Source organism: Silurus meridionalis, chromosome 16 (genome assembly GCF_014805685.1).
Source record: "Silurus meridionalis isolate SWU-2019-XX chromosome 16, ASM1480568v1, whole genome shotgun sequence".
NCBI classification, from domain to species: domain Eukaryota; kingdom Metazoa; phylum Chordata; class Actinopteri; order Siluriformes; family Siluridae; genus Silurus; species Silurus meridionalis.
The window spans coordinates 13,561,954-13,575,239 of record NC_060899.1 but is presented as its reverse complement, the minus strand read 5'-3'; the positions used below and the strand labels follow the sequence as shown (position 1 = coordinate 13,575,239).

General features: G+C 39.9%; 1 protein-coding gene across 1 annotated transcript; it reads left to right on the top strand.

The window, feature by feature from the left end:
• The first annotated feature begins 105 nt into the window (after positions 1-105).
• Positions 106-8,505, top strand: cbx5 (chromobox homolog 5 (HP1 alpha homolog, Drosophila)). Its single transcript, XM_046868943.1, has 6 exons — positions 106-657; positions 2,108-2,183; positions 3,781-3,972; positions 4,067-4,286; positions 4,514-4,614; positions 5,936-8,505. The coding sequence occupies exons 3-6, from the start codon at positions 3,833-3,835 to the stop codon at positions 6,075-6,077; spliced, it is 603 nt and encodes a 200-aa protein (XP_046724899.1). The 5' UTR covers positions 106-657; positions 2,108-2,183; positions 3,781-3,832; the 3' UTR covers positions 6,078-8,505.
• The last annotated feature ends 4,781 nt before the right edge of the window (positions 8,506-13,286 follow it).

Sequence of the window (13,286 nt, the reverse complement as noted above, 5' to 3'; positions counted from 1 at the left end):
TCATTCAAACAAAGGGGTAGAGGGTTTGGAAACAGACAGCGTGTGCAACCAAACTTTACTCCTTCCAACGTGCATCCGTCAAGGCTTAATATTGAATAAAGATGAAGTGAAATAAAGAAAACATCAGGGTGCGCTTGTGCATTATTAAAGCATTGCGAAAATTGTGTCGATAATAATACTTATAATAACTAATAATAATGAGCACGTTTTATGCGGTAAAAAAGGGTTGCTATAATAAAATAACACAATCTCAATATGGAGCACAGGAGGATTCCTGCTAACCAGTATCTTTTATCATTTAATCTCTCATTATATTGTGTTTTTAAAATCATTATAATGTCTTTTAAATGTCTGAACGGATCTAAATAATGTAAAAGATTTGGTACAGGGACAGAGGGAAACATCCCAATCTGCTCCTTATAGTAAATATAGGCCACTACATACATAGTAAGAAGCCGTTATTTTGCGTCCTAAGTAGTGCACTAGTGTAGTACACAATGTGTGATTTGGAATTCAGCCCACATGCCTTGTCTACCATTGTGTGTTTTTGGCGCGCTGTGGCCTGTACTGTGTGTATGTGTGTATATGTGTGTATGAGTGTGTAGGGACGCGTGTGGAGTGCTGTTGCCTTTGAGCGCACCGAAGAAGGACCTCTGTGTGAGTTCATTTTCTAACCAAATCGAACAATTACGCATTTTGCATGCCATGCATCACATGTCGGACTCGGCGCGTCTTATTGCGCGCGGCGGCGTTTTTATTCGTGCGTTTGGAAGCCGCGTTATCCTCTTAAAACTTAATGTGATATATAACAGACACCTGCGTGTTTTTATCATCAAATCTGATTATTGCATTCAAGCTGCGAGATTCTTGGAGCCTGCATAATAAACCCATGCATGCACTGTAGACACTTGATAACTCCAGAGCCCAATCAGTGCCCCATTAACACACCGCGATTAATGCATTCCAACAGCTTTAATTATAATATTCTATACATGTGTTGATCAAAACAATTATGAAATCAATTCCTGTTTGTTTTTTTTCCTTCTATTGCATGCTAGTTCACAGGCAGTGCAGAACTAGCTAACGGCATATCTAGCATATCTCATGTCCTCTATGCTTCTTCTTCTATTGTCGCCTTTTTTTCATAACATTACCGCAGTGGGATTAATAATGTCCAGTCAGACACTTTATGAAATAAAAAGTACACACTTCTTTTTTTTTTTTTAAGTTTACAATCCTCACTTGCTTGAAACGCCAATGAAATGATGGCGGTTTCTGTGATGGCGCTAGCATGGCCATGCTTAGCCTAAAGAACTAGCCGCACTTGTTAAGGGACTAACCAATTTCTCTTTTTTTTACATTTGTGCGCTTTCTAAACGAGCAACTTTTATTAGAGTTGAATACACAGTAAAAAGTTATCCAAAATATGTTTTTGGTGAAATACATAATGAGTTATATATTGCGATAAATGGAGTCTGAATGCTAAGTGGTCACTCAATTGACTCCCTGAGGCCCACTTGACTTTATCATGCTGGAAAGTCTTGTTTTCTTTGAGTGAATTTTCGAGTTATGTGCTAAATATGAATATGTAATAAATTATTATTAGATGTTTGCCCCTTTGACATCTTGTACTGTCTTCAAATAGGCGTAGAGATCTGGAAATACATTTCTTGGGAGCTCCTTGTGAGAAATTCCCACAGAGTGTTTCTTAATAAAAAAGTTTTGTAAAAATCCTTTTAATAATTATACATCATAATTCATCCAAGTGTGATACATTGTTGTCATGATGCTTTGTGGTACAGTTGGAAATCCTGGTGTTTTATTAGGGTAAAGCATCAGCTCACTGGCATGATCCTGTTTAGGAAGAAAAATGTTCACTATACTTTTGTTTGCAAAATAATAATAATGGGTTAAATTAGTGAAAACAAGCAATTGTAAATGTGCATGCATACACACACACACACACACACACACACACACACACACACACACACTCACTCACAGAATAACTATTAGACCAAACATTGTTTGCAAAGTGAGATGTTCAGCTTAGAGATGTTCGGCTCCAATAACACGTCCGAATTCTCTTGCATCTCTTCTTTTTCAGGGGTGACGTGTGTCCCAGGTTAAAACGGCAGTAACAACACCGGACCCATTTGGCTTGCTTTGAAACAGGACCACAGGTAAGCTGAAAGATATGATGCCTCATGATCATCTCGATTGAAGAGAAAAGCTCAGAACCTAACTCGGACTATCCTTATCCCGCTGGGGTGTCTCGCTTTTCCTCCCATCATCTTTATCTGCTTACGGAAGAAACTTCAGCTGGAGGATGACAGTGACTATAGGATTTGTTAGTTTAGTATACCATGGCTTTGTCTGATTTGAAATGAACATGTTTGTCGCTTATTAAGCTCAAAAGCATGAGCTTGCTGATGGCAGCGCACGTTCCCAGACACGGGCGTGTTTAGTGAAATGGTCACCCTTTTTAAATCGGACCGAAACGCAACCCAAACGTCATTCTACAGCATTCCCGAGTTCACAAGGATGGGTGCTTTAGTTTGTTATATACATAGGGCACATGTCTTTTATATATTTTATATAGTTTTATACTTTATTTATCTGCCTTTTTTTTTGTTTGTTTGTTTGTTTTTTTCCTTCTCCATCCTATTCCCTCATGCCGGACCGTCGTAAAAAGCGTTTCACTGCGTGTCGTACCCTGTATGTATGTGTACGTGACAAATAAAATTTGATTTGATTTGAAATGAAGCGAATAGAAAGCTGCTTGTGACTGGCCCTCAATTGCAAGTTGGATTTTTCTTTGCACATGGGCAAAGGAATGGCAGATTAGGTTAAATAGTGCTAAGAAAATGTAGAGAAAATAATGGGTAAGCAACATGACAAAAGCGAGACTCAATTATTAAAAGCATTTAAATTACACAGTGTGTGTGTGTGTGTGTGTGTGTGTGTGTGTGTGTGTGTGTGTGTATATGTATATATATTGATGAGTGAGACTTAAGTGTCTTGGTGTCACAATGCATGCTTGCCAAGGAGTTCTTCTTCTTCTCCCTCTTTTTGCAGCGTTGTCAAATCTAAATTGCGTACGCGGATTTCAAAAGTTTTCCTGAATATTTTTTGATTTTCTTTGCTTTTTTTTTTTTTTTTTTGTGGCGGCCGTGACCGTGTTCATATCTCTAAAAATTCGCAGTGTTTGTAGGTCGGCAGCTGACTGTGTATGTATATTTATTCTTTTTTTTACATTTATTTAAACCCCATTGTTATATTTTAGAAAAGAGTATTGTGGCACACTTTAATCTTGACATAATTATATAGTCGTAAGTTATAAAAAAAAAATATCGATCTGCTTTGAAATCTGACTTTCCATTAAGAGACATTAATCAGGTTGGTTGTATGATGAGTGTGTTTGATCATTTGATCGCTTCACAAGGTACTTAAGCGAGACTGGTTTCTGAATCCTGTCGAGCTGCACGTTAATGGTTTTTCAGTGACGAGCTGAACAGCCTTGTCCCGGGCCATTGTTATGAAAACAGGATGGTGAAATGAAGCCGATTGCTTTATATCATGATGTTTTAGAATTGTGCTGGGGTTTTTTTTTGCACTGGTTTCTTGTACTGTATTAGAAAATAAAATATTACTACAGGATATATAGGACTGACACATGACTTTTACAGAAATCAGATTTGGTGTATACAGATTTTCATTGTCAAAGCCCATGCATCGAAGCTTTTCCTTTTTTTAATACATTGCTTTCTTATATTTCAGGGGGATCCTTTCCCTTCCTTGCTCAATCTCTCAAAAGGCATTTGAAGCAGTCATGGGAAAGAAGAACCAAAACCGTGAAGACGACGAGTCTGCGTCCTCAGACGAAGAAGAATACGTGGTGGAGAAGGTCCTGGACAGGAGGGTTGTAAAGGGCAGAGTCGAGTACTTTCTTAAATGGAAAGGTTTTACAGAGTAAGTCTTCATGTATGTTCCCTGTCAGAATGTTTACATGGTTTATTTTTATTTCCCAACATATAAACTTATTTGTGCTCTCTGATATTTCTAGTAAACACAACACCTGGGAACCAGAGAAAAATCTCGACTGTCCAGACCTCATTTCCGAGTTCATGAAGACATACAAAAAGGGCGGCAGCGGTACAAGCACTCCGAGCAGCGCGACCAAAACATCCAGCTCAACTCCCGCTCGCGCCAAAGAGACTGGCAGCAAGAGAAGAAACTCTGACGAGGAAGAGGAGGGTGGCAGCAAACAGAAGCGGAAAAAAGATGTGAGAGGACGATTAGTTATTATTTTTTCTTAAGCCGTCATATTGCTGTTTGGGAAAGAAGTGTGATCTTGGCTAATTTTATAGTGCAGCTTGTGGAGATCTTTCTGATTGGTACATCAAGGGCAGCAGTCATGGAAGGAAAAACGTAGAGCTCTGAAAGGAAATGCATCAGTCCTGTTTCTATAAAAAAACCAAATCCTCTAATTAATGTTCTCCACTCTGTTTAGGATGAGATCCTGGTTGCCAGAGGTTTCGAGAGAGGCCTGGAGCCAGAGAAGATCATCGGTGCCACTGACTCATGTGGGGATCTTATGTTCTTAATGAAGTGGTGAGTGGCAGACAGTTTCACGAAGAATATGCAGCACACCTACAGAACCATCGCATGACAATTTCAGAGCCGCTGTTTCCTTAGCAGCTCTCGGGCAGCACATTATCACCTTTTGTTGAGCCAAATAGGTCACCAATTTACTTCTTATTGTGCTGCCTTTGGTGCAGTTTCTTTAAACCGTTCATCATTCAGGCTTCGTGTCTTCACACTCGTTATTTATAGGTGAGAATTACTTCAAGGCGGAGTGTGAAACTTTTCTGAAATGCACATGGTGGTTTATTCAGCTTAGATTGAAGGGGGAATGGTTTTATCACCAGAGTGTCTTTTTCTTTTTCTTTTTAAATTGACCAAGTGTACACTGTAAAAATCCAACTGTTTTATTATCTTTAAAAAATATTAGTGCAAATAATCCCAGGTTACTTTTAAATTGGTTAATATTGATTAACTCTTTATTTATTCGCCAAGTCATATTAATAATCTGTGGGTAAAGATTGTGTTTGGCAACTTTTCGTCAGTTTAGAGAGACTACAGGACATATTTTCTAGGAGGTATCAGAACTGTTATTGACGTACTGGTCAATTTAAAAAAGAGGGGGGTTAAGGGTGGCTGCTTGGTGTGACTGGGATTTGAACTCACAACCTTCGGATCCAAAGTCCAATGCTTTAACCACTAAGCTACACGCCTCCCTTCTGAAAATTCCTTCAATTAAATTCCTCAGATCTCCAAAAACAAAAACAACTTTTTTATATTTCATGTTTCCTCACAAGGCAGCAAGCTTGTATTTGCCGAATGCCTTCTGTTGTAATGCCACACTGCCCTACTGTCATGACATGAGACATTTCCTTTCTGTCTCTATACAAGCTGGGACAAGACACATCTCCAGTTGAGTAAACTTCTTCAAGATAAACTCTTCTTCACTTTTGGTAAAAAAAAATTATAATAATAAATAAATATAAAAAAATAAAATAAAAAGCTCCTCGACTGACTTCTAATGAGACATGCAAAACTGCATCCAGAAAATTGAATGACCTGCTGAATGTCTTTCAGACTCCTGGGTAAATCATATCACGGTTATAAACTGCAGGCAGTGTAATGAATTTCCTGAAAAATAAAAACGAGATCTAAACCTGCATTATTCATTTTTTGGCTTGCACCATAGCTCCCCCCCATCCCCCGTATGCAGAACCACGGTGTGTCAATTAAAACTCCAGACACACAACATCAGCATTTTCTTTATATATAAATAAAAAAAAAAAAAAAAAAAAAAAAAGCAGCCGTAACACTTATTTATAGTCCATTTCATCTCTCGCTGTCTCCACAGGAAAGACTCGGACGAGGCGGACCTCGTGCTGGCAAAGGAGGCCAATCACAAGTGTCCTCAGATCGTCATCGCGTTCTACGAGGAGCGTCTCACTTGGCACGAGGACGGCGAGAAGAAGGAAAAGGGTGCTGTGGCTGTGTAAGCGTGCAGTCCCGCCCCCCCCTCCTAGAGACAGACGCGAGTGCACTCACAATCCGTCCTTGGTTCCGGACCATTTTACTACCGCCACTGGCCTCCGGGCATCAGAGGTCACATCCCTCCTTCTTTTAGTCACCTTTCATCTCCCATCTAAACGGCAACTCTGTCAAACACTGTCTCGAGTATTGAGGGATGAGCGAGTTATTGAGAACTATGCCAAGAGCTTGGGGAATGGAAGATGTTAGACTGATGGAGTCACACGGAGTTTTTTTTTTTTTTTTTTTTTACAAAAACACCCTGTTATTCTTGCAGAACCACACTTTTTCTCTCAATCTTTTTTTTCATAGTTTGTGTTTGTATGCGAATGATGTTTTTTTTTCCTCCTCTGTGTGTGTTGACTCGATAGTTTAGGTTTCATACAGCAGTTGGTGAAATGTATTGAGACGGCTGATATTTTTGAAAGTGTTTTATCAAAAAAATGTTGTTCCTTATCTGCAGTGCTGGATTAGTCACCCCGTAATTTTTTGTTTTTATTTTTAAATCTTTTTAATTCTTTCTAATGAATCCATCTTTGATTCTGGTGTATTCCTCATATCAATATATATTTTTTCCCCCCCTCACTCAGTGAATATCCTGAGAATGCATAGGACTACCTTGACTGGTAAATTTTGCAAATGTGGAACCGTGTGAAGTATTGCATCCATTTAAAAAAAAAAAAACCCAGAACATTTATTCCCAATTAATTTTTAGCTAGAACTTGACACAAACTGCACATGCCCAGGTTTTTTAAACGATGTGCTTGTCGCAACTGCTTGCGCTCAGACCGACGTATGGGGACAATCATCATTTCTGTTATTGCCATTGTTATTACTGTTAACAAACACCCCCAACACTCACACACCTACTTTTTTCCTTACTTTTTCTTTTTTCTTTGCTCTTGTGAGGCTATGCACCTGTGATGTACAAACTGAAGTGCTCCACCTTGTGGCCATCTGCTGAGCATTTGTTTTATCTCGGAGCCACCAGTTTTAATCATAACAGGTCGTTGGGGTTACGGACTTTAATTCCAACCAGTTTAGAAGTCACACCTTATAGCCTCTAAGGTGTTCCCAGCATTCAGAGCGAACACTTTTGTGGATAAAGTCAATAAAGGCCCCCTAACATAGGCTGTGACCATGTTACTGTTTGCCACTTCCATCCCCACCAATTCAATTCTCCTTCAAAGTTTAAAACAGGAAGTCAGTCGAAGCTGAATCCTGTCCCTCGCTGGGTTATGAGCTCAGGTGTGAAATTCTGTGTTTTGTAGAGCCACTGGACAAATAAATTCAACCCAATAAACTTCCTTTGACTTTCATTGACCCGACAGAGCTACTGATTCTTAATGAAAGCCAACCAGTATTTCATGGCATGAATTTAGTCCGGTGAGAAGAATCGAAAGGTTTTAAGATTTTAGTTTTTCCTCTCCGGAGTAGGTGAAAAAGCGAAGAGGCTTCATCAGATGTGCGATGGACTGCTACGCTTCGAGATACTGTAATGACCATTTTTGTGTGTATACTTTAAATCCCAGATAGAAAAGAATGTTTCTTTCCTCTTTTGGTCTCATGTTTTCAAAGTCCCCTTGCATTTTATCCATCATGTGTTTTTTCAGAATACAATTTTGATGTCTTTTACCTAGAAATTTTTTTAAATGTCTTGTATCAAATTGTAGTAAACCTAGTTTTCCACACGAATTTGATAGTTTTTTCCTTTTCAAAACTACAAACCGAGGTGTTTTTGATTTGATAGTTTAAAGACAGACTATTACAAACTGTGTTTGCATGGATACAGGTGAAATATTTCTTTTTGTTTGTTTGGTTTATGAACACAGGCCTAACTTTTCCAGCAGATGGTGCTATTCGGCTACGGTCTTGTATACAAGTTTCAATGCAGCCCATATCAAACAAGTGTTGGATGTTATTTGTTTTGTTTTATTGATTACTTCTGTCGGTGTAGAAAACTTTAAATTTTCCTATAAAAGAAAGAACACTGAGCAACAAAAAGACAAAAAAAAAAAAGAAACACCACTTTGATTATGTACATGCAAGGACCAAAAAGATGTTTGAGAAGTTTTTCTTTTTTTCTTTTTTTTTCTTTTCGTTTTCCTCCATGGACACATTTCTTGGAGTTGTTTTACACACGTTCTGCTCACACGCACATGTATACACAGGCAGTATCTATACACCATGACTTAGTAGTACAACATTTGACATTTTGTCTTTAATATATTCCTTATGGTGGCTATTCTTGATATTCTTGGAGAGCGTTTTATAAATTAGCCCACACACTGCTTACATGTGAACTCTCTTTCTCACAGCTGTGTTTGTAAGTGTAGAATGTTGCTGCGGACATTCAGTCAAAACTGTCAAATCAAAATAAAGAAATTATAAATAAGACTGATTGCTGTGACGACAGGCCGAGCTGCTTTCATCGTTTACTTCGGGCTAAACTACCATTTATATATTTCTTTTATTTCTTATATTTTATTTAATTTATTCTTTGTCCAATAAACATTTATTCAATGTGGGTTTTTTTTTTTTTTTTTTGCTATTTAATTTTTTACATTTATTTCCTTGGATTCTTTTTTTAATTCATTATTTTATTTATTTGTGAATTTGTTGAATCAGGTCAAGGTATTAGATTTAGACTAATGTAATCAAAATGCTTTGATTACATTTTAAATCCAAGCAAAAAAACATCCGTAAAATATAAAAAAGAACTATGACGGCACAGTTTTCTGATAAAATCGGAGTCTGAGATGTTCAAATACCGGACAACTCTATCAGCCTGACGGGTGTTTTGGAGGCCTGTTGCTCATCTCACCTCTGCACAGCTCAGAGCAATAAAAGACAAGCAATCTTTCAGTCCCCCCTATTTTTTCCCCTCCAGCTCCTTTGCATAGATGGTTGCTTTCCTGCCTACCTCAGTGGCAGTGGAATTTTCCAAAGTGGGGGTTGGGGGGGGGGGTGGTGGTTTGGATCGTTCCAAATGGAATGCAAAGGTCACCAGTAAATTTTGCGGCCGTGGGGAGCAGAGGGAGTGTGAGGCAGCATGCTTTATGGCGAGCTGGGCCTCTCTGGACACACCGACGTCTCCACCTGGAGGAGAGGCTTTCAGACAGGCTGGAGAAAGAGAGAGAGAGGGAGAAAAAAATGGGTGGAGAGCAACCCGACTCGGAGTTTGGAAAGAAAAACAGCCATTCAGGCAAAGTGGAGAGTGTGAGAGACTGTGTCTGTTTATAAAGACCAAATATCCCTGCTTGACTGAGAACCAAAAATATATATTCGTAAGCAAAGTAAGGAATGCGCATTTTGCAGTAATGTAAGTATCGAAGCATTTATCTGCACCACATGACTACGGTACAAATCCAGCGAAGAAGATTTTGCACAGATGATTACATGTTTTTAATTAAGGAAACTACCAGGCAGCCGGAATTGTGCCTCCATGGTGAGCATGAAAAACGAGATCGCTTTCAGTGTGTATGTGTTTACCCACTGCAGCCTTAATAACCTCACACAACAGCATAAAGCAAGACAGAATGTTTGGATTTTAAGTATAGTTTTTCTGCAAATTAGTTGGATCTCCACTACAAATCCAAGCCGTTAAAAAGGGAGCCCGGATTAGTAGGTGTTTGAGCGTTGCTTCAAATGCGAGGACAAACTCAAAGCAGAGACACACAAGGAAACAGTTTGTCTCTGCAACCTTTCGACCAAATGAGCTCCTTTGGGCTTTGCTGGGCTTCGGTGCCACTGCGCATTAGCCAAATGGATGAGTGTCGAGGGGGCTGGCAAGCAGCTGTGGCGGTGGGGGCACGGGTCCAGGGAAAGGGCTGCTGCAGAGGGCCGCATTAACACTGCAGCTTTATTTCTACACATACACAGTCTCTTCACAGTGCTTTGGTTCCTCACTGTTTACTGAAGTGAGAAACCCCCTGTCGTTTTTGCCAGATCCCTTGACTAATATATTTTCTGCTTTTTGACCTTGAGTGAAACTTTTCTTTTTTTTACCATGAACAGAATTTTGCTATCTGATGCGGTACTCATTCTCTTGGAAGTACAAGGTCGCCCATTTGTGTTGCTCCTACTGGATGATGTTGCACCTCAGTCTTGTTTCCTCGATCCGTGCACAATGGTGCAGCACCTCTGTAATTTGGGTGCAGGCCGTGTTCAAAGTGCAGCAAAGCATTGAGACAAAAGCCCTGGTGCTCCCACAAGCCCCTCCCTGCTAGCCCGCCTTCTCCTCCTGCGGCCGAGGGAGCAGGAGAGTTATGGCAGTCATAAAAGGCAGATAATGCATTGTTAACTAATTCTGTCTGCTCGAAGCTGATGTATCAAGCACTCTAAATCTCCACGGCTCCAATAAAATGCAAATGCTAATGCTTGCCGTGCGTGAGCCGATACGGTTCGGGGTGCAACTGCTGCAATGGTGGACGTCAGACAGGGGCCCAAACACCGCTAGCACAGCCTGTTTGATAGCCTGAGCTAAGATCAAATATATAGCAAGGCAATGTAACTTAAATAACATAGTGGAGATTGTTGAGTGCCTGACACATTAGTAGCACAAACGTTCCTGGTCACCTGCGCTATGAATGAATGTTTCAGCAGGTTTTGTAGCGGAAATATTATTGCATTTGTGTGTTTTCTGCACTTCAGCAATATTTCTGACCCACGGTTCAGGAAATGCTGCAAGACCGTCGTCCTAGAGGGGCCCAAGCACTTGTAGCAAAGCGAGTTTGATAGGGTAACCCATTGCACAGGAAGGTACTATTGTTTAAGTCAGAGGTCTTCAATCTTATCCCCAAAGGGCCGATGTGGCTGCAGGGTTTAATTCCAGATAGATTGGAGGCACACTTTATTGTTGATTGGAGAATGAGATGAGACGATGAAACTAGTGAAATTGAGTCCTGCTTGGTTTGTAATGAAAACCTACCGCCACACAGATGGTCATTGGTGGATGAGATTGAAGGCCCCTGACTTAAATAAAAGTGTGTGAGCATTACTTTGGAAATTTTACATACCTATTGTTCAGCAAGTAAAACAATGGCGCGCTTAGCCTCCGTATCTTATATAATACAGTTTGTTTGAGAGAAAGACTGAGAGAAAGTACTGCTTCAGTGATAGTACCTAGCCATTAAATTCTACAACAGGGATGTTATAGATGGGGCCCAAGCACTGTTTGATGGGCTGAACCATGTGTGTGTAATGTATGAATGGTATTACCCATGGTTCAGGGTGTAAATAATGGAAAAGAGCACTATAGTGGGGGCCAGGTACTGCACAAAACCAGATAGGTAGGCTGAGCCTGGACTAAGTGTGCTCTGTTTAAAGAATAGTGTGTGATATAATCCTGCTTTCGTCATATTTCTTACTCATGATTCTGATCCCACACCCGTGCTCCCTCCATGGACAATGGGATGATGAAAGAATGAATGTGTAGAAAATGTGTCAGTGTGTAATGCCCTGTCCACTGATTCATGGGCTGTTTCGAAAACGAGCTCAGGGCATACCGCTGAACGGCTTCCTCTGTATAATTTACAACGTTTCGCAGCAAAGGGCATCCGTGTAGAAATATTCAGCGTATTTGCCTCCAGGTTGGTGTAATTATCAAAATGCTGAGCGCTAAATTGCAAGCGTACGTCTTAAAGGTTTCAGCTTTAAAAGGAACTGATAGGACGTCACAAACAGTGTGTATGTATATGCATAGATCCTTTTAATTATATATTATTGTTCAGAGTGTCTGGCTGGCTGAGCCTAAAAATGTGTACTTTCTTCTAACTCTTGTAACTTGCTGAGACATCTAATGATAGTCTAGATCTACATTTTAATTAACAAGCAATCCCGCGCCATCACTTGATGATTTCTAATTCCAGCTCTGGACTATAGGAGCTAAATTAGATTTGTAGATAGGAGGTTAAGAGAGTGTGTGTGTGTGTGTGTGTGTGTGTGTGTGTGTGTGTGTGTGTGTGAAAAAGAGAAAATGAATTCTATATAGAGCATGACAACTGGAATCGTGCAATGTGTGTATTTCGAAGCTTATTCAGACGCTTTAAAGTGACGTGATGACCTTGTGATGATACACACGATGTGGCTCATTATAGGAAATTACATTAAGGCTAAATAGATTGGGTTGAGATAACCACCAGCGTGTGAAGGCATCCACGGTCGAGGCTCTATAAATATAGGCAGGAAATCCTAGTAAAATGTTTTTCGATGAAGGTTCGATGATTTATAGTAGGTTATGGATTTGACCGGTGCCTTTTGCTAATGACACACACACATATTGTTTTCTGTTTCTCAACCCCAAGCAAAAAAAAAAAAAGAAAGAAAAAAAACACTGCATATTCCTGGCTTTGTTTTGGTCAGCACAAGGTCCTAAATTTATGATGTCGACTTTTCGGCGCCCCGTTCCCGTGTTGAAAATCTTCTAGAGTTTCCCGACTCGTGGCTGAGAAGCGCATTAATTCTGCTCATAACAGACACTTCCGGTCTCAGATCAGAGCCTCATGGGGGATCGAGCCACGGCCGAGGAAAGCTTTAAGTATAATAAACATTCCTTTACAACTAATTTGTTTTTGCAAATTTCCCTTTCACAGCCTTATTTACTCACACTTCCATGTTCACAAAGAACTTCCTGAATAGCATTACAGAGACTAATATACTTTATAGTGAGATTGGTTTGAGTTTTTGTTTTCAAGAAAGCTACGCTCTCTCCTCTTGTTTTCCGTGCTGTTAGCCTACTCCTACTTTTAATCTCTTTCATTTTTATGCTTACTGTCTACGTAGGCAGCAGCCAAAGAGAATTCCTCATGTGTGAAAATGTGTTTAGCTAATAGAAGTTTCTGATTCTTTTGATTTCTCAGGCAGGGCCCGATGGCACATCTGTCTAATGGAAAACCCGGCAGCCCGTCACATGCGTCTCGTAAAAGTGTCAGAAGATGACTAATATTACTTTCAGGCAGAGATGCACCATGAATGGGGGATTATTCTATCGAGTGTCCGTGAAATCCCTTGGCTTATCGATGCAGGCATCAACTGTGATTGAAATTCCCATGCTCTGAAAAAAAGTTTTCGGCAAAAATGTACCACACATATGCAGCACATGGGGGGAAAAAAGGCTCCATTTCAGATGCATGAAAAGTTTCCACTTGTCAAAAATGGTTTATTTCAAAGCACGCCTT

Excerpts from the sequence above, each read along its gene's own strand:
- cbx5 (XM_046868943.1), top strand. The coding sequence starts at position 3,833 with ATGGGAAAGAAGAACCAAAACCGTGAAGACGACGAGTCTGCGTCCTCA. Across the intron at positions 3,973-4,066 it reads AAATGGAAAGGTTTTACAGA|TAAACACAACACCTGGGAAC; the intron begins GTAAGTCTTCAT and ends TGATATTTCTAG. Across the intron at positions 4,615-5,935 it reads CTTATGTTCTTAATGAAGTG|GAAAGACTCGGACGAGGCGG; the intron begins GTGAGTGGCAGA and ends CTGTCTCCACAG.